The 21,901-nt window shown below is 37.6% G+C and overlaps 1 protein-coding gene across 7 annotated transcripts in view; it reads left to right on the forward strand.

The window, feature by feature from the left end:
* Positions 1–21,901, forward strand: part of TFCP2 (transcription factor CP2) — a 70,367-nt gene that overhangs the window by 33,017 nt on the left and 15,449 nt on the right. For 6 of the 7 annotated variants that reach the window (XM_017667692.3, XM_036992445.2, XM_036992446.2 and 3 more), the window contains exons 2-3: positions 20,657–20,808; positions 21,376–21,452. In XM_017667692.3, coding sequence (XP_017523181.1) covers positions 20,657–20,808; positions 21,376–21,452 — 229 coding nt within the window. Of the gene's footprint in view, positions 1–8,344; positions 8,449–20,656; positions 20,809–21,375; positions 21,453–21,901 lie in introns of those variants that run through there. The other variant, XM_036992447.2, reaches the window with a different exon arrangement.

Consider the following 21,901-nt stretch of genomic DNA (forward strand, 5'->3'; position numbering starts at 1 on the left):
TTTCTCAGCCTAGCTTATTTCACTGAGCATAATACCCTCTAGCTCCATCCATGTTGTTGCGAATGGTAGGATTTGTTTTCTTCTTATGGCTGAATAGTATTCCATTATGTATATGTACCACATCTTCTTTATCCATTCATCTACTGATAGACACTTAGGTTGCTTCCATTTCTTGGCTATTGTAAATAGTGCTATGATAAACATGGGGGTGCATCTGTCTTTTTCAAACTGGGCTGCTGCATTCTTAGAGTAAATTCCTAAGAGTGGAATTCCTGGGTCAAATGGTATTTCTATTTTGAGCTTTTTGAGGAACCTCCATACTGCTTTCCACAATGGTTGAACTGATTTACATTCCCACCAGCAGTGTAGGAGGGTTCCCCTTTCTCCACATCCTTGCCAACATTTGTTGTTGTTTGTCTTTTGGATGGTGGCCATCCTTACTGGTGTGAGGTGATATCTCATTGAGGTTTTAATTTGCATTTCTCTGATGACTAGCGATGTGGAGCATCTGTTCATGTACTTGTTGGCCATCTGAATTTCTTCTTTGGAGAACTGTCTGTTCATGTCCTCTGCCCGTTTTTTAATTGGCTTATTTGCTTTTTGTTTGTTGAGGTGTGTGAGCTCTTTATATAGTTTGGATGTCAACCCTTTACTGGATCTGTCATTTATGAATATATTCTCCAATACTGTAGCATGTCTTTTTGTTCTATTCATCATGTCCTTTGCTGTATAGAAGCTTTTCAGCTTGATATAGTCCCACTTGTTCACTTTTGCTTTTGTTTCCCTTGCCCGGGGATATATGTTCATGAAGAAGATGCTCATGTTTATGTCCAAGAGATTTTTTGCCTATAGTTTTTTCTAAGAGTTTTATGGTTTCATGGCTTACATTCAGGTCTTTGATCCATTTTGAATTCACTTTTGCATATGGGTTAGACAATAATCCAGTTTCATTCTGTTGCATGTAGCTGTCCAGTTTTGCCAACACAAGTTGTTGAAGAGGCTGTCATTTCCCCATTGTATGTCCATGGCTCCTTTATCATATATTAATTGACCATATATGTTTGGGTTAATATCTGGACTCTCTATTGTATTCCACTGGTCTGTGGCTCTGTTCTTGTGCCAGTACCAAATTGTCTTGATTACTGTGGCTTTGTAGTAGAGCTTGAAGTTGGGAAGCGAGATCCCCCGAACTTTATTCTTCCTTCTCAGGATTGCTTTGGCTATTCAGGGTCTTTGGTGGTTCCATATGAATGTTCCAGTTCGTTGAACAATGCTGTTGGTAATTTGATAGGGATTGCATTGAATCTGTAGATTGCTTTAGGTAGGATGGCCATTTTGATAATATTAGTTCTTCCTACCCAAGAGCATGGGATGAATTTGCATTTGTTAGTGTCCTCTTTAATTTCTCTTTAGAGTGTCTTGTAGTTTTCAGGGTACCTTCCTTGGTTAGGTTTATTCCTAGGTATTTTATTCTTTTTGATGCAATTGTGAATGGAATTGTTTTCCTGATTTTTCTTTCTGCTAGTTCATCATTAGTGTATAGGAATGCAACAGATTTCTGTGTATTAATTTTGTATCCTGCAACTTTGCTGAATTCAGATATTAGTTCTAGTAGTTTTTGGAGTGGAGTCTTTAGGGTTTTTTATGTACAATATCATGTCATCTGCAAATAGTGACAGTTTGACTTCTTCCTTACCAATCTGGATGCCTTTTATATTTTTGTTTTGTCTGATGGCCATGGCTACGACCTCCAGTACTATGTAGAATAACAGTGGGGAGAGTGGGCATCCCTGTCTTGTTCCCGATCTTAGGTGAAAAGCTTTCAGCTTTTCTCTGTTAACTGTGATGTTGGCTGTGGGTTTGTCATATATGGCATTTATTATGTTGAGGTACTTGCCCTCTATACCCATTTTATTGAGAGTTTTTATCATGAATGGTTGTTGAACTTTGTCAAATGCTTTTTCGGCATCTGTGGAGGTGATCATGTGGTTTTTGTCCTTTTTGTTGTGGTGGTGGATGATGTTGATGGGTTTTTGAATGTTGCACCATCCTTGCATCCCTGAGATGAATCCCACTTGATCATGGTGTATGATCCTCTTGATGTATTTTTGAATTGAGTGTGCTAATATTTTGTTGAGTATTTGTACATCCGTGTTCATCAGGGATATTGGTATGTAATTTTCTTCTTTTGTGGGTTCTTTTCCTGGTTTTGGTATTAGAGTGATGCTGACTTCATAGATTGAGTTTGGAAGTATTCCCTCCTCTTCTATGTTTTGGAAATTTTAAGGAGAATGGGTATTATGTTTTTTCTAAATGTCTGATAAAATTCAGTGCTGAATCCATCTGGTCCTGGCATTTTGTTCTTGGGTTGTTTTTTGATTACAGATTCAGTTTTGTTGCTGGTAATTGGTCTGTTTAGATTTTCTGTTTCTTCCTTTGTCAGTCTTGGGAAGTTGTATTTTCATAGAAAGTTGTTCATTTCTTCTAGGTTATCCAGTTTGTTAGCATATAGATTTTCATAATATTCTCTAATAATTCTTTTTTATTTCTATGGTGTCCATCTTGATTTTTCCTTTCTCATTTCTGATTCTGTTTTATGTATATAGATTCTCTTTTTCTCTTAATAAGTCTGGCTAGGGGTTTATCTATTTTGTTTATTTTCTCAAAGAACCAGCTCTTGGTTTCATAGATTTTTTTCTGTTGTGTTATTCTTCTCAATTTTATTTATTTCTTCTCTGATCTTTATTATGTCCCTCCTTCTGCTGATTTTAGGCCTCATTTGTTCTTCTTTTTCCAGTTTCAATAATTGTCACTTTAGACTATTCATTTGGGATTTGTCCTTCTTTAAGTATGTCTGGATTGCTATATACTTTCCTCTTAGAACTGCCTTCACTGTGTCCCACAGAAGTTGGGGCCTTGTGCTGTTGTTGTCATTTGTCTCCATATATTGCTTGATCTCTGTTTTAATTTGGTCATTGATCCATTGATTATTTAGGAGCAAGTTGTTAAACCTCCATGTGTTTGTGAGGCTTTTTGCTTTCTTTGTACAATTTATTTCTAGTTTTATACCTTTGTGATCTGAGAAGTTGGTTGGTAGAAATTCAATCTTTTTAAATTTACTGAGGGTCTTCTTGTGGCCTAGTATGTGGTCTATTCTGGAAAATGTTCCATGTGTACTTGAGAAGAATGTGTATCCTACTGCTTTTAGGTGTAGAGTTCTGTAGATGTCTATTAGGTCCATCTGTTCTAGTGTGTTGTTCAATGCCTGTGTGTCCTTACTTATTTTCTGTCTGGTTGATCTGTCCTTTAGAGTGAGTGGTGTGTTGAAGTCTCCTAAAATGAATGCATTGCATTCTATTTTGTCTTTTAATTCTGTTAGTATTTGTTTCACATATGTGGGTGCTCCTGTGTTGGGTGCATATATATTTATAATTGTTATATCCTCTTGTTGGGCTGACCCCTTTATCATTATGTAATGTCCTTCTTTATCTCTTGTTACTTTCTTTGTTTTGAAGTCTATTTTGTCTGAAAGAAACTGCAACACCTGCTTTTTTTCTCCCTATTGTTTGCAATAAATGTCTTTTTCCTTCCCTTCACTTTTAGTCTATGTGTCTTTGGGTTTGAGGTGAGTCTCTTGTAAGCAGCATATAGATGGGTCTTGCTTTTCTATCCATTCCATTACTCTGTGTCTTTTGATTGGTACATTCATGCCATTTACATTTAGGGTGACTATTGGTAGATATGTACTTATTGCCATTGCAGGCTTTGGATTCATGGATACCAAAGGTTCAAGGTTAGCTTCTTTCCCATCTAACCATCTAACTTTAATTCACTTATTACACTATTATAAACACAGTCTGATGATTCTTTATTTCTCTCCCTTCTTTTTCTTCCTCCTCCACTCTTTATATTTTAGGTGTTTTATTCTGTACTCTTTTGTATTTCCCTTGACTGCTTTTGTGGATAACTGATTTTATTTTTTAGCTTTAATTAATACTTGGTTGTTCTGCTTTCTTTGGTGTGATTTTGTTTTCTCTGGTGACATCTGTTTAGCCTTAGGAGTACTTCCATCTGGAGCAGTACCTTTAAAATATACTGTAGAGGTGGTTTGTGGGAGGTAAATTCCCTCAACTTTTGCTTGTCTGGGAATTGCTTAATCCCTCCTTCAAATTTAAATGATAATTGTGCTGGATACAGTATTCTTGGTTCAAGGTCCTTCTGTTTCATTGCATTAAATATATCATGCCATTCTCTTCTGGCCTGTAAGGTTTCTGTTGAGAAGTCTGATGATAGCCTGATGGGTTTTCCTTTATAGGTGATCTTTTTTCTCTCTCTGGCTGCTTTTAATACTCTGTCCTTGTCTTTGATCATTGCCATTTTAATTATTATATGTGTTTGTGTTATCTTCCTTGGGTCCCTTGTGTTGGGAGATCTGTGGCCTTCCTTGGTCTGAGAGACTCTTTCCTTCCCCAGCTTGGGGATGTTTTCAGCAATTACCTCCTCAATGAGACTTTCTATCCCTTTTTCTCTCTCTTCTTCTTCTGGTACCCCTATAATGCGAATATTGTTCCGTTTGGATTGGTCACACAGTTCTCTTAATATTCTTTCATTCTTAGAGATCCTTTTATCTCTCTCTGCCTCAGCTTCTCTCTATTCCTGTTCTCTGATTTCTATACCATTAACAGTCTCTTGCTCCTCATAGAGTCTGCTCTTAAGTCCTTCCATTGTTTGTTTCATTTCTGTTATCTACCTCTGGAGTTCATCCCTTAGCTCTTGCATATTTCTCTGCAGCTCCATCAGCATAGTTATGACTTTTATTTTGAATTCTTTTTTAGGAAGATTGGTTATATTGGTCTCACCAGGCCCTCTGTCTGGCGTTTGAGTGATTTTTGACCGGACCAGGATTCTTCTGCCTTTTAATGGCGATGGAAGTGATTGCCGGCAAGTAGTGCGTTTATCAGCTGGGAGAACAAAGTCCCTTCCTGCTTGTTGGTCGCCTTGCCCTTCTCCACTGCCTGTGCTAGTTAACTGCACACAGGGAGCAGTCTCTGGGTTAATTCCCTGAGCTGCTATGGGCGGGGCAGTCCTCGTGATAGCCTAGGGCACTGGTGGGGTCGTAGGTGAGTGGTGTGTGTTCTCCTGTGAGAATGGCACCCCTTCATGCCTTCTGGACTTTGTGCCAGCTTCCTTTGCCTGTGCCAGGCAGCTGTGCATAGGGGGCGTCCTCTGGGTCTGGCCCAGTTAGCTGTGCACTGGGAGAAGACTCTGTGGCTCGTCCACAGCAATGGCGGGTCAGCTGGTTTGCTTACAGTGCCAATGGGGGGGAATGAACGGCAGGCTGCTTATCGCCATGATGTGCTTCAGAACTGCGTTGCCAAACAGGGTGTTATGGTGCCTAAAGTTCTGATTATTTAGCAGTCCTGTGCTTCCACTTCCTCCCCACTCTGATTCTTTTCCTCCCGCTGGTGAACTGGTGTTGGGGGAGTGCTCGGGTCCTGCCGGGTCACGGCTTTGTATTTTACCCTTTTTATGAAATGCTGAGTTTTTGCATATGTAGATGTAGCCTGACTGTTGTACTCTATCTTCTGGTCTCTCTTTTAGGAATAGTAGTGTTTGCTGTATTTTCAAAATATATATGGTTTTTGGAGGAGATTTCTGCCACCCTTCTCATGCCACTATCTTGAGAAAATCCTCCAGAAAAAGTTATTCTTGAAAGAGATTGAAGGTTAATGAACTGGGTATCTTCTGCTGTGCATATCCGTAGAAATGCAAATTAATCTTTCTATCTCTAGAAAGGGACCAAATACAGTTCTGCTTTATTGCATCTTTATGGAATATGTTGGCCATTTTAGAGGAAAAGGCCTTTATCAAACAAATGGGCTGAAGGAGTAGGAGGAAAATTTTTCATAAGTCCTACCACTTATGAACATAAAGGGGAAAGGGATAGCTAACATCTTTTTGCCATTTCGTGTACTAGTGTTCTGGTACTTCTATGGTTTTCCAAAACTCATTAGTAGTTAGAGCCTTAAAAAACCGAAAAATGTCTGTGCTTGTCTTTTAGTATATGGAAGAGTGGAGGGACTAGGGAGCCTGGCTTTGGAGCTAAGCATAGTAGCGGAGATGGAATGAGCAAGGCGGAAGAACCCCAAAGGATAGAGAGGTGGTGAGCGATGCTTGCCAGTGAAGGGGAAGGGAAGTTTAACTACAAAAAAAAAAAAAAAAACCCTCAAAACCCAAAAAACTGGTAGATATGTTTTGCACCTGAAAAGAAGCTTTGAGGCTTAGTACTATAAGGGGCTAAGTGTGGTTTCCTTTACTCACAGGAAATTGGAAACAAAAGAGTGTTGTTTTCCCATTTAGGGCATACTGTGATGGTAGACCTCAGATCTTTGGTACTAAAATGGGAGTTCTACTTTCTATGTTAAAATTATCAGATACCCTGGATTATGTAACCCATATTGTTGTAGGGTGCCATTCATCACCTAAATGAGAAGAGTATGTGATTTCAGAAATTTAATAAAACAGCCTGGTACTAATGATGGCACAGGTGATGTTTTCAATTAGTGGTGTTTTAATGAGATTTGTAGGTTGGTAAGAGCTAATCCTGTATTGTAGGAAAAAAACTGAGAAAGCAGGCCTATATCTGGCAAATCTCCTGAGGTAGGGCTTTACTGCTTCAGATTTCTTTGATTAAACTTTGATAAGCTCTCTGAAGTGAATTTGTATCTGACGTTGGTCAGATAGTTTTCAGCTTCCAAAATAAATAAGGCTTGCAGACAAGTTTGAAATGAGAAGTTTTTAGTGACTTTCTAAAGGAAAAGAAAAAGCACATTGCTTATGGTCATAAGTGGTAACTGGTGAGTAATTCAGCAGAGTAGAAATGAGGGAGGTTGAAAGACTTGGTTATGAGGTGGTGGTGGGGGTTCATATTTTGATAAACTCTGAGATGTACATAATGAATGACAATTCCTCAAACCTCTGCTGTCTCATAACTGCTGAAGAAATAGGATGGTTTACACCTAGACATAACTCTTTTTTTAAATTTATTTTTTTATTAAACTATCATTGATATGCAATCTTTTTTTTATTAAGGTGTAATTGATATACAATCTTATGAAGGTTTCACATGAGCAACATTGTGGTTACTACATTCAACCATATTATCAAGTACCCCTCCCCCCCCGGATCCCATTGCTGTAACTGTCCATCAGCACAGAAGGATGCTGTAGAGTCACTACACCTTGCCTAGATGTACTTCTTAAAGTGCTTAGAGAACATTAAGCCCAGTATTGAGATCTGGGAAAAAGTTCCAGAAACAGCTTTCCTAAGGAAACATTGTCAGATGATCAATATCTCTGTTGGGCAGCATCAGCATAAAATCCAGATACGGTGTTTTTTCTCTACTGCTCACTTGTGTTTTGACATCACACTCAACAGTCTATGGTCCAGATTTGAAGTTGGAGGGAAGTAGAGAGAAGCTACTCAGGGCAGAGCTGTATAAAATACCCACTGGAAACATACCAAACCCTTTCAAGTTCCATCATTTTTACTATGTATTTTTTATTTATTTATGTTTCCTTGAATATTGGTAATACAATAAGGACAATGAACTGGGATGTAGGAAAACAACAGGGTTTACAGAATAGTATGATTTGTTGTTGTACAGAGGAGAAATCTAGGTGACAATGCTGTGCTCTGTAAGGGGACCTTATCTATAACTTGTTTATTGCTATATCCCTGCCACCTAAAATAGGGCCTGGAACATAGTAGGTGCTGAAGGACTATTTGCTGAATAAGGTGTTACTGATCCATTGTCAAGTAGAGTGTTTTCTCTTCAGTAATGGTGATAATATGCATAGACTTGAATAAACTCCCTTACCCTTAGTGGTAATGTTTCAAGATGGATGACTCAGGAGGGACCTCTGTAAAATCAGGTTTTGGTAGAAAGGTGTTCATCTTAGATAACATAGAAATCAAACCCCTTACCTTGGCTTATTAAGACATAGCACTAAGTAATTGAGCTTACCCACCTCTGCTCTCAGTTCTGATTTAATTGGCATGGGTTATGGCCTAGAAGGGATTTTTAAAAACTCCCCAGGTGACACTTAATATGCATTTGAAAGCCACTGGTATTTATGTGCCTTAGATACAGATATGATTCCTTTAACTTAGTAGTTTAGTCTACAAGTACAGCAGATGACTTGAAAACTATTTTTTTTCCAAATATTTTCTGACTTAAAAAGCAGGATTTGGATTGCTGTTTTTGAGACAGTCTTCAGTGTGAATATATTGGTCAAAAGATTTAGCAACATTCTTTGTTGTTTTGCAGTGGGAATTATGTGCTATATGAGTTTAAAAATGAGAGAGCCAAAAGGGCCCAATAAGGATGAGTTGGAAGAAGAGTCACTTTTCTGTTGAGTACTGTGGTTACTCTATGTGAGAGCCTCTGTAAGTATTTGTTTAATTATCCAAGTAGATAATATCCCTGTTCTTAAACAGCTGAATTATAGTCTGATCTGGAAGACTTATTTATCTATTTATCTGGCTATTTATTTGACTTATTGTTGGTCAAGTATACAACAAGTATATAGTGGTTTCAAGTATAAACAGTAATTCAACACTTATCTACATTATTAAATACTCACCCCAACTAGTGTGATTACTATCTGTCAGTGTAGAATGATGTTACAGAATTACTGACTATGTTCTCTATGCTGTACTTTCATTCCCGTGACTAATTTATAATATGATTGAGATTTTGTGCCCCTTTATTCCACTCACCTATTTCACCCACAGGCTCCCTTTTTCTCCCCCATGGTAACCATCAGTCACTTCTTAGTGTCTATGAGTCTCTAATTCCGGGGAGAAAAATCCCAGGGCAAAATACCTTTGAAGCTGAAATTAGTCAAAGAGAGAAATAAAGTGGGAGAAACCTGTTTATTTCTTACAAGCAATTGCCCACTTCTGCTCCCTGGTGTCTCTCACGACCCTGCTGCAGAAAAAAAGGCCTCACCCAACCTCTCGGTCCAAATATGCCCTGCACCCCCTTGTAATTACCTATTGATTTGGAGATGGACTACTTCTCTCCACCCCTTGGAAACATGTGTTGATATGGAAATACACTAAGGCCAGACATGAGATTCTGGAAATGTTGCAGTTTTACCCACAGAGTCTATTGCTGTTCTGTTCGTTTGTTTTGTCTTTTTAGATTCCACATATAAATGAAATCATATGGTATTTGTCTTTCTTTGCCTGCCTCATTTCACCTAGCATAATACTGCCTATGTCCATCTATGTTGTTAAAAATGGCAGGGTTTCCCAAGCATATATGGTCAATTAATATATGATTAAGGAGTTATGGAAATACAATGGGGAAATGACAGCCTCTTCAACAACTGGTATTGGCAAAACTGGACAGCTACATGCAAGAGAATGAAACTGGATTATTGTCTAACCCCAACACAAAAGTAAACTCGAAATGGATCAAAGACCTGAATGTAAGCCATGAAACCATAAAACTCTTAGAAGACAACATAGGCAAAAATCTCCTGAATATAAACATGAGCAACTTTTTCCTGAATGCATCTCCTCGAGCAAGAGAAACAAAAGCAAAAATGAACAAGTGGGACTACATCAAACTAAAAAGCTTCTGTACAGCAGAGGACACCATCAGCAGAAGAAAAGGCATCCTACAGTACGGGAGAATATGTTTGTAAATGACATATCCAACAAGGGGTTAACACCCAAAATATATAAAGAACTCACACACCTCAACACCCAGAAAGCAAATAACCTGATTAAAATATGGGTGGAGGATATGAACAGACACTTCTCCAAAGAAGAAATTCAGATGGCCAACAGGCACATGAAAAGATGCTCCACATCATTAATTATCAGGGAAATGCAAATAAAAACCACATGGAGATAACACCTCACACCACTTAAGATGGCTAGCATTGAAAAGACTAAGAAAAACAAATGCTGGCAAGGATGCAGAGAAAGGGGAACCCTCCTGCACTGCTGGTGGGAATGTAAGCTAGTTCAACCATTGTGGAAAGCATTATGGAGGGTCCTCAAAAAATGAAAAATAGAAATACCATTTGACCCGGAAATTCCACTCCTAGGAATTTACCCAAAGAATAAAATTTCTCAGATTCAAAAAGACATATGACCCCTATGTTTATCGCAGCTCTATTTACAATAGCCAAGAAATGGAAGCAACCCAAGTGTCCATCAGTAGATGAATGGATAAAGAAGAAGTGGTACATATACACAATGGAATACTATTCAGCCATAAGAAAGAAACAAATCCTACCATTTGCAACAACGTGGATGGAGCTGGAGGATATGCTCAGTGAAATAAGCCAGGTAGAGAAAGACAAGTACCAAATGATTTCCCTCATTTGTAGAGTATAACAACGAAGCAAAACTGAAGGAACATAACAGCAACAGACTCCCAAGACTCCAAGACTCCAAGAAGGGACTAGTGGTTACCAAGGGGGAGGGATCGGGGAAGGTGGGTGGGGAGGGAAGGAGAAGGGGGTTGGGGGGTATTATGATCGGCATACATGGTATGGGGGGGATCATGGGGAAGACAGTGTAGCACAGAGGAGACAAATAGTGACTCTGTGGCATCTTACTACACTGATGGGCAGTGACTGCAATGAGGTATTGGGGGGACACAATAATATGGGTGATGTAGTAACCACAACGTTTTTTCATGTGAAACCTTCATAAGAGTGTATATCAATAATACCTTAATAAAAAAAAAAGAAAGTGGCAGGGTTTCCTTCTTTTTTATGGCTGAATAATAGTCCATCATGTATATGTACCACTTCTTTTTTATTTATTCATGGGCACTTTGGTTGCTTCCATATCTTGGCTATTGTAAATAATGCAGCAGTTGACATAGGAATGCGTGCATTTTTTTGAACCGGTGATTTCGTTTCTTTGGGTAAATTCCCAGAACTGGAATTACGGGGTTCTATTTTTACTTTTTTGAGAAGCCTCTATACTGTGTTCCACACTGGCTGGACCAATTGACATTCCTACCAATAGCACAGGAGGGTTCCCTTTTCTCCACATCCTTGCCAACACTTGTTTTTCTTGAGGAACACTTGTCTTTTATTGTATTACTGTTTTGAATACTAATGAAGGGACTGTAAGGAAACGATTTAATTTAGTGCAAAGTTCTAAGGGAAAAACTAGAACAGTGTTTCTGAAACGGTAAGCTGTGGTCAGCATTTTAAAAAATGAAGTCAAATAGAAATTACCAAAACAAATTAGTATTGTTCTGTGAAATTGTTTCAGTTCTGGAGACACTCAAGCGTATGTATTTGTGTACTGGGTCTTAATATAGAAATGACTCAATTAAATGAATAGTATTCAAAAAAGTTTGAAGGCCACAGGACAAGAGCATGTGAAAAGATGGAGGGAAAAGCTGGTTGTCTCATTCCCTTACTGAGACCAGATTATTATGCACATTTTTGTCCCTTTTCTCTTACTGTCCCTCATACTTTATTTATTTATTTTTTAATCTAGGTTCTTATTCTTTGTGTCTGGTTGCATTGTTCAAATTCTTTACTATTGTTTCTTTACCTGAAGAGTGAAACTAAGAATGTTTTGTTGGCAATGTAGTTTTTAATAGCATTCCTTTCTTGTTTTAAACAGTAATATAAGTAAAGCAGAGTTGGCATATTGTGTTTTGAGGTTCTTATGTGCTTTGTTGTTTATTTTTCCTTAAATACCACACATCGGCTTTTGGAATGTATTCTTTTGTCTTTTCTGTGTGCGCATGCACAGGTGTGTGTATAAATAGAGCTAACAATTAAAATTCCAAGGATGATTTAGTATCTTCCTTTACATATTCACCGCTACTAAGTTTTGTTGTAAATAATTCTAAAGAAACATTGAAACAGAGGCCTATGCCTCTATGTTATTACTTAATAAACTATCCCCAAAAATGTAGGGACTTGAAACAGCAATTTATGACTTCTCATGAATCTGTGAACTGACTGTGCAGAGCTGCTTCATGTGGTGGCATAAGGCTGCAGTCATCTGGGGCCTGGGCTGGAACATCACAAGATGGCTCACTGGCATGTCTGATGCTGGGCACTGCAGGGACATCTCTCTCTCTTCACACTAGATCAGGGCCTGTCCCTCCCCACTTAGCCACTCCTCGTGAGCTCTCCAGCAGAGTAGGCCAGGCTTCTTACCTGGCAGTTCAGGGTTCCCCAAAGCACAAAAATGAAAGCTGGCAATCCTTCTTAAACATCAGTCCCTAGGCCAGAACTGGCACACTGCTTGGCCCTCCACATTGTCTTTGTTAAAGCAACTTACCAGCCCAGATTCCAGGTGGAAGGAAGGCCGGGTACAGATGTGAGTACCAGGAAGTGTGGGTCATCAGAGGCCATCTGTGGAGATTAGCTACCAAAAGGACATTTAATAGCCTAGTCATGAAATCTCATGTAATTTTTCTGGCATATAAAACTTAAGGCTACATTTGAATTATCTAGATTTTATTTATTTTCATTTTTTTCCCCAAGCTCTCTTTCAACATTTGCCCTGTTACAGTTAGATAGGAACTCTCCAATTATTTAGCTATTAGTTAAGCATAAATGAAAAAGGACTTAGTAAATTGTGAATCAGTTGGGGAGAAGTGAGTGCAGAATGGGGACTAGATAATGTCATAAACGGATTAAAAAAATGAGTAGGAACTAAAAAAAAAAATACTGTTTACTGACAATTGCTGAAACATGGAAGACCAAAGGAAAAAGAGGAAAAAAGAAAAATAAAATAATTTTGTTAAAAGAAAAACTGATAGGTGGATTTTAGTACTTAGAATAGAGTCTGGCCTAGTAGGTACTCAATGAATATTTGAACGAATGGTTGAAGTTTCTTTTTAAAAGGAAATTATCAGTACCTCAGGAAACTTGTATTCCACTTACTTGGCTAGTTCATACAAAGTTCATTAGAATCAATTTTGGCCAAATGGGTAAGATGTAGATTTTGTCAAAGAATTGAAAACTTTTTTATGTCTTCCCTTTAACACAGAATACTATTTTTAGGAATTGTCTGTTTCAGAAAAAAACCTACATTGATAAGTCTTTTGGATTTGGTATACAGAAGGTTTAGAATGTCCGGATGTTATCTGTGCCTTTATTACAATTTTGTCCAGTCCTTGTTTTGTCTTGACAAATACACAAAGTTAAAAATGAAAGTTTTTAAAAGAATGTAGACAGGTTTATAAGCCAGTTGGTCTAGCCAGTGTTCAGGCTTTTAAAGTGATCATTTGGCTGCTGCCTTCTGTAGTAGATGCTATAGAATATGGTTTGGAGTATGAAAGCTGTGAAGTAGTGGTATTTCCTGTCTACTAAAGGGCACTATATACTAGTTTTTATTTTTTACTAATGCATAAGATCCCTAGGCCTATGCCAGTGCGGCTTCTAAAACATGAACAGGCTTAAAACATTTAGCCCTGTTAGAATAATAAAATCATAGAATCGATTTGGAGGACATTTAAAAAAGATAAACTTGTCCAACCCTGAACTGATAATTGATCTACTCTTTAGGGAGTAGATCTAACAAGACTTCTTTTGCTTCAGACATCCTCATTTCCTTCACTTACTCTTCAAATGGCATGACTCTAGGTCTCCTCACACATTCTTACCTGTTTTTTCAGATTTTTAAGGTCCTCACTTTACATTTCCACACTCAGAATTTAGCACAGTTCTCGAGTGTAGTCTGATTTGCATAGCAAAGAATGTCATTTCCCTTATTAGACTTTGTTTTTAATGAAACCCAATATCAGCATTTTTGCAGCCATATCACACTGTTTGTCTCACTGAAAAAGATTTTTTTAAAAGCCCTAGGCTTTCCCACATGTATTGGGCCATTTTGTTTTTTTTGCTTCCAAGTGGATAACTTTATATTTATTCTTATTAAATCTTACCCCATTAGATTTAGCCTCCTGTTCCAACCAAATAGATTTACTTGAAAAGTTGATTGTACCATTCAGGAGTTTTGCTTTCCCATCCCAGATTCCTGTCATTTACATATTTAATTATCATCCTCTTCAGTGTCCTCATCCAAGTCATTTTAAAGAAGTGTTGCAGAGGACAGGTTTCTCTGGGGTCTTGTGACATATGCCACTAAACCTTTTTTTAGACTTATCTACTTTTCTAGTATGGTTGAATAGTTGTCTGTGAAGCCACTTAACTATTACAAAATTCTATTTTTCACTTTGAACAGGATGTCAAGAGAGACTTTATTGTATGCATTGCTGATGTCCAGAAATATTTATGTCTACAGCATTCCCTGGTCAAACCATATAAAAAAGGGAAATGAATTAATTTGGTTACTGCTCCTAGTGATCCCTGAGGCCCCGCCCACATACTTGTAAATTGTTCTTGTAATAACCTGCTCTACAGTCTTGGCTGGACTTCATGTCAGATCATTCTGGTGTAAGGTATGGTGAATATAGATACCCTCTCCTCCTTTTGAAAATTGCTACTACAGATATAAAAAGTTAATGTGATATGTGGTATTCTCAGAATCTTGAGATATGCCAAAGTTTACAAAGTGTAACTCATGGATTTTTGTCTGCAGATTCTTTAATTCTCCTGGTATATAATTCATCCAGCAGATTTTCATCCATGTAGACATATAGGTACTTTTTGATAGTCTCCGTATTGATCTTAGTTGTTAATCACTTTTCACAATATTTGGTGTTCTCTTTCTACTTCAAGATGATTTTTCTTTACAGAAAAGATAGAAGAAAAACAGGAATTAAGATGTCATTCTGTCTGTGCTTTAATATTAGTTAATAATATGCCATTTACATCAAATAGTGGACTTGTGCAAGTCTCAGCATGTTCTGGCTTTAGGTCAAGCTTGCTTCTAATACATATCAGCGTCATTTAAAAAAATAGTTCTTTTCCTTTTGTACATATTTTTCCTGTCCCTCCAATTCTGAGTTGACTTCCTGTATAGCCTCTTTAGATATTTCCCTTCTTTTTCCCCCTCTATCTCAGATAATGTGAGAATTTCACTTTTGAAATCCTCAAAACTGTTGTCTTCCCTTTGAGCATCTCAGACGATGGGCTTGGGTCTTGTCTTCACTGAAGCCGGCTCTGTTAGGGCTCCTGGAACCACGTCTCTCTGTGTTCCTTCTTTCTGCCTGGTTTGGTTGCTTTCTTTTAAAGCTTCTACCACTTCCTTTTTCTGACCAGTTTCTTCTTAGTGAAAATAGGTTCAGAATTATAATTTCACTCATTTTTCTGCCTTCTAGGTGGTAGAATAGTTAGCAAGTCAACATTTTAAACTATATATACTGCTTTTTAGTTTAATGAGATTTTTTTCAGTACATGTTCAGGTAGCAGAAATCTTTGATCACTTCTTGTGACAAGGCCCTACCAAGAAACTAACTCATTTTGCTATTATTTGGTAGTCAGGACCTCCCACTAGTTTTCTGTTAAAACTTGCAGGGCCATGTCTCCTTGCCAGATCTCCACCCTGATCTGCCCGTCCATCTTCCCACAAATCCCAGGAAATCAGTTGACTGTCCTTTCCTTTTATGACTAGTCATTTATTGGATAGTTTTCCTTTTGAAGCTAACCCTTGGAGTGGAGTGTAGCATCTTCAGTCCGTGCCCCTTCTTCATGTTGTAACTAATGCTGGGATATGGGCATGTTTTGTTTCAGACGTTTACTTTCATTGTGGTGGAGCCTAAATGAGGATAATAAATAGGGAGGTTCATGACGTCTTATTGTCCCAGGTTAGTATCTAATTTTCATAGTTGCTATGGATACCTGTTTGCTTGCCTCTCTTACTGGAGTTGGAGCTCAACAAACCTCTCCCTCTCGTCTCAGGCTCTCAGGCATTCAACAAACAACTGGTAGGCCTGAAGGAGAAGGTTAAACCATAGTTGTAAATTATTAGGAACCATTCAGAGGCTGCCTTATCTCAAAAAGGTGATTTATGCCTTAGGGGACCATGAGGCAGCTGCTCCTGGAACCCCCAATTACAGATAGGAAACGGCACTCCTGATAGTGCTTCTGTTAGTCTGTAACTTCCACTCATAGGCTTTCTGCTGTGCCTCCACTCTGAGCTGTTCCACTAAGTGGGGCACATATTTAACATATACTCAACTTACCTTTTTAACAAGTAAAATTTCTGTACCCTTATATTTGATGAGAGAGATGTTGAAATGCTGAGAATTCCAAAATGATCAGTGTATTAGCACTGAGTATCCTGGAGAATGCAAACAGACAAAAATATAAATCATAAAACAACTATTTACTAAGCACAGAAGAGAGAGATTACCCCTTCAAATTGCTGATATTTCACTGGAATGAATTAAATACATGAAACAATTAGAGAATATAATAAAATGCTAAATTATATCTTGGTAGTAGCTACTTAAAGTCCATCTGAGTAGGTTTTCCTGGTCTGTGTTCAGCTTGAATGTGAGAAGGAGCAGACTTGTATTTCCAAAATTGTTTCCTGCTGAATCTGTATGTTATTGTTTTGGGAGAAGCAGGGGCCTAGAACTGTATTTACCAGTGACCTTTAGCCTCCACCACTAGGAATGTGGAACTGAATGGTACTCTTACTCCCACAGCAGAGTAAAAGAAATGCAGTGTAGCAAGAACATGAGTAATTCAAATAAATTTGAGGTGTTTGAATCTTAAAATCTCTAGGGAGAAAATTTTTTTTTGTGTATTTAGTTCGGCTGTACTGTTCTGAATTAATTTTAGAGGTAACTTTTGGAATCAATTTTAGAATTCCAGCCTCAAATTATAGTCCTTTGCTTAGTCATGAGGGATTAGGCATAATGCCACATTATATTGAGAAGACTAGGAACTGTTGCTATATACTAACCTTAGTAGGGAGTGACATTTGAGAAGGAAAAAAAAAATTCATCCTACATTTGTAAAGGTTGAATTGTTGCTATGTTGCAAAATCCGATTTGCCTTGATTCACAGTAATCTGCACTAATCTTTCAAGGAATCATCATATGTGTTGTATTTGATAATGATATGTGTAAAGAATGATATGGCAACATAGTCTCCCAAAGACTAATGTCATATTCTTAAGTTTCATAGTGTTTTGCTTTATTTTCTATACTATTTGTTATGGGAACAGTGGTAGCTTCCTGAGTTTGAGAAGTGGAAGAACTGGGACAAAGTACTTTTCTGGGAAACCTGGTGCTTCTACAGGTTTATGTCGTCTCAAGGGAACACTAGTATGTTTCACCTGACAAATTAATATGGACAGAAATGATTCCCCATCTTCTCTACTCCTAACCCTACCCATATAAACAAAGCACACACACCCCTCCGAGCCTAAGGAAGAGGAAAGGCACCCTTTGGTTTTTCCTGGCCTAGACATACTTTTTGCAACAAGAAACCTGTGTTTCATAAAAACTGATTTGCATCTCAGCTAAACTGATTTGCATCTCAGCTAAACTGATTTGCATCTCTGCTGCATGGATTTAATGAATAACATATAGCCTTGCTATGTAAACATCAGCAGAAAGAGAAATTCTTTTTTTCCTCTCTCCTCCATTTTTTAAGCAATTATGCTGTTAAATTTTTACTGCTTTTGTGTGGATTATTAGGTCAATAATCAGAACATTTGCTGCCTGTCTTGTTCCCCAGTAATAATTTGTAATGTTGTCTTTAAGACTCACACGAGTACAATAATTTCTCTATCAGTGGTTTTTCTTGCCTGACTGTAATGCCCCTATAATCTAATGTTTGGGAAGAATGTTTGTATACTGCTGAGGGATATAGGTGCATGTAAGTAATTGCCTTTTCATCTGTGGTTAGTAAAATTGATTTTGGTCTCTTTGTTTTATATTATAAGCATAATATCTAAATTACAGTAAAGGTTTGAGTGAATTTTATTTTGAATGTGGGGATGTTGCCAAGTGTCACTAGATCGCTGACCTCTAACCTTTTGGGGGAATCTCAGTTGTTTATTTCAAGTATTTTTTGCTTTTTCTTTCTAACCTGGAAGTACTCTGTGTGGTCTGTACATATTTTGTCTATTAAAATAAACCTTTTTATTATAGAAAATTTCAAACATATAAACAATCATGTAATGAGCCATTTTATACTCATCCCTCAGTTTTAAAATTTATAACATACTACTACCTTTTTTTATCATTTATATTATTTCCCATCCTCCATTCAGTATTTTGTTTTTTAGGTAAAATTTGTGTACATTGAATGCACAAATTTCAGCTGTGCAATTACAACCATGTAAACCACGTGCTTAACATAATATAGAACATTTTTATCTCTCCAGAAGGTTCCTCTGTCCTGCCAGGAAACCACAGTTCTTAGTTTTGCCTGTTTTAGAACATCGTTTAAATGAAATCATACAGCCACAATGAGATATCACCTCACATCACTAAGATGGCCAGCATAGAAAAGACTAAGAACAACAAATGTTGGCGAGGATGCTGAGAAAGGGGAACCCTCCTACACTGCTGGTGGGAATGTAAGCTAGTTCAACCATTGTGGAAAGCAATATGGAGGTTCCTCAAGAAACTAAAAATAGAAATACCATTTGGCCCTGGAATCCTACTTCTTGGAATATACCCAAAGAATAGAACTTCTCAGATTCAAAAAGACATATGCACCCCTATGTTCATCACAGCACTTTTTACAATAGCCAAGATATGGAAGCAACCTAAGTGTCCATCTGTAGATGAACAGATAAAGAAGATGTGGTACATATATACAATGGAATATTATTCAGCCATAAGAAAGAAACAAATCCTACCATTTGCAACAACATGGATGGAGCTGGAGGACATTATACTCAGTGAAATAAGCCAGGCAGAGAAAGACAGATGCCAAATGATTTCCCTCATTTGTGGAATATAACAATGAAGCAAAACTGAAGGAACAAAATGTCAGCAGACTTACAGACTCCAAGAATGAACTAGTGGTTACCAAAGGGGAGGGGTGTGGGGGGGAGTGGGGGAGGGAGGGAGAAGGGGACTGAGGGGTATTATGTTTAGTACATATGGTGTGGGGGATCACGGGGAGTACAGTGTGTCACAGAGAAGGGACACAGTGGATCTGTGGCATCTTGCTGCACTGATGGACAGTGACTGCATTGGGGTATGGGTGGGGACTTGATAATATGGGTAAATGTAGTAACCACATTGTTTTTTTCGTGTGAAACCTTCATAAGAGTGTATATCAATCATACCTTAATAAAAAATTTTAATAAATAAATAAATGGAATCATACATTATATAATCGCCTTGTCTGGCTTGTTCAGTATTAAGTCTGTTAGATTGATCTATGTTGTTGGATTCCTTTGTTTTGCTGAGAGATATTCCATTGTATGAATGTAATAGAATTTGTGCATCTATTCTCTTAATTAGGAACATTTGGATTCTTTCCAGTTTTTGCTTTTATGCCGTGAACATTCATGTACATGTCTTTGGGTGGACTTGTGTTTTCATTTCGTTTAGATGAACACTTATGAGTGAAATTGCTGGATCAAAAGACAGATGCGTTACTTTTATAACAAACTGCCAAACCTTTTTCTAAAGTGATTGTATCATTTTGCATTCCTACTGGCAAAGTATAAGAGTTCTGATTGCTCCATATCCCTGCCAACATTTGGGTTGTCATTCTTTTTAATTTTTGCTATTGTAGTGAGTATATGTACATACTCTTTAAAGTAAATTAAAATACATCTTTTTTTAGAATCTTGCAGCATGTCTTGAAATAATTGGAAATACTCCTTAATTTGGCACATCTCATAAGATCCTTTTGAAGTTTGGTCTGGGTGAATGCTGATCATGACAGTAGTTCTCCAAGGCCCAAGATACTCTTTCCCACTAATCCACAGCTAGAGTTCATGAAGGAAAATTATTATTAATCCTTTGTATCCATTTTAGCCACTAGTTTTTCAAAATATTTTTTCATATACTTACTCTGGACAGCAAATATGGTTCCCATTGATGAAGCAATGAAGACTCAAGAAAGCTTGCCCTAAGATTTGCCTAAGGTTCCTGGTCTAGTACGCTTCCACTTGCACCTCCGAATGAGTAGTGTTGGATGTGTGCCTTTGGTTTCAGGTTTAAGATACTCTGATAAAAGACAGAAGAAGTTTTTTCTAGGAGGAGGTAGCTGGCAAAGATATCTCAATATTGGTTGTATTCTGCAGAATGTAAGCTGACCTTGAAATATATAGTGAGCATTGATTTGTCCTGTTTATGTGGCTTCTAGGAATTCTGACTCTTGTCTTAGCCCTTAAGTAGATTAGCTGATATGGTTATAAAATACTGCAGTTGGTACCTTTCTGAGACAAATACATTTCTGAATGTCCTAAATTGACATTTTGGAACCCTGCATACAATTTTCAGAGCCCTTATAAGAATCCCTATGATTCCTAGAACTGTTCTTTTTGAACACTTAGGTGGTTTTAGCAGTGAATCTCTGGCATTTCCCGTATTGTTGTGGTCAGGGGAATATCATAGCAGGTTATCTGAATGACTGGAAAGAAATTTAACCAAAGTGAGTAATACTTATGGATTTCCAAAAGCAAATTGCAGTTAAATTGTTCTAATAATAAATCTGCTCATGCACATTGTCAGATGTTAAGTCATTTGTTTGTTTTATTTTAGTGATGTCCTCGCATTGCCCATTTTCAAGCAAGAAGAGTCAAGTTTACCCCCTGATAATGAGAATAAAATCCTACCATTTCAATATGTGCTTTGCGCTGCCACCTCTCCAGCAGTGAAACTCCATGACGAAACCCTGACATATCTCAATCAAGGTTAGATGCTACCTTACTCATTGCAGACCTGATGGATTCATGATATTTTATTAGGTATAATTATATGTAAGAAGTGTATCTTTCTAGTGTGACTTGTCAAAGTTGAAGCCTTACATCAGATATTTTTGTTTTAATGTCATAGTTGATATATATTTATGGCTTCTTTTGTCTACCTGCCCATGTCTAGTTCCTTTTTCCTTCTTTCTATCTAAACCATATTCCCTAGACTTCTCTGTTACAACAATTACTGTCTGAGAAGTATTATTCTGTCCAGCTCTGTTATTTACTACTTATGTGACTTTGGACAAGTTGTTCATACTCTTTATGTTTTAAGTTCCATAGCTGTGAAACTAGGATTGATAATACCTTAAAGAGTTGTATCAACTAAATGGTATAATGCATGAAAACACTTAGCATGGTGCCTAGCATATGCTAAAGGATTATAGTTGTTGTTACCAAGACTGATAATATTATATCCTTGTATATTCAATCAGCTGAATTCTATTCTTTCTGAATCCTGCAAAGTTAATTTATGATAATATAATACATAGTTACTTTTTCTTTCAGGACAGTCTTATGAAATTCGTATGCTAGACAATAGGAAACTTGGAGAGCTCCCAGAAATTAATGGCAAGTTGGTGAAGGTAAAAGAAAATGAGTAAATTATTCCCTCTGCATAATATCCTTTTCCCAACTCTATTTGGATAATTTGATTTTGCTTCCATCAAGGGCTTGGTGGTGTCTCTTACCTGCTACAATTTACTAGCAGAGTGGTAAACTGTTGTGTTATTTCTTTGGGGTCAAGGTAAGCCCCCCATTCACATGGACTTATCAAAGCTGCAGAAACAGAAGGCTAATCGTTCCATGTTGTGGTATTCTGGCTCAGTGAGGTTCTTATCAGGTGGAATAAAATAACTCCCTTGAGATCTTTAGAGAAGCTCTAATGTCTTGGGATACTTGGTCTAATATCAAAGTAAACAGAAGCTACTACTGATAATAGCAGTTTTCTTAGGCTAGACTGACAGTAATGCATTCACAGCACGATTGGACAGAGGAATTTAGTCAGCAGTGGTAAAAGGTAGTGGAAGGGATA

This window comes from Manis javanica, chromosome 10 (assembly GCF_040802235.1).
Source record: "Manis javanica isolate MJ-LG chromosome 10, MJ_LKY, whole genome shotgun sequence".
Lineage (NCBI taxonomy): Eukaryota > Metazoa > Chordata > Mammalia > Pholidota > Manidae > Manis > Manis javanica.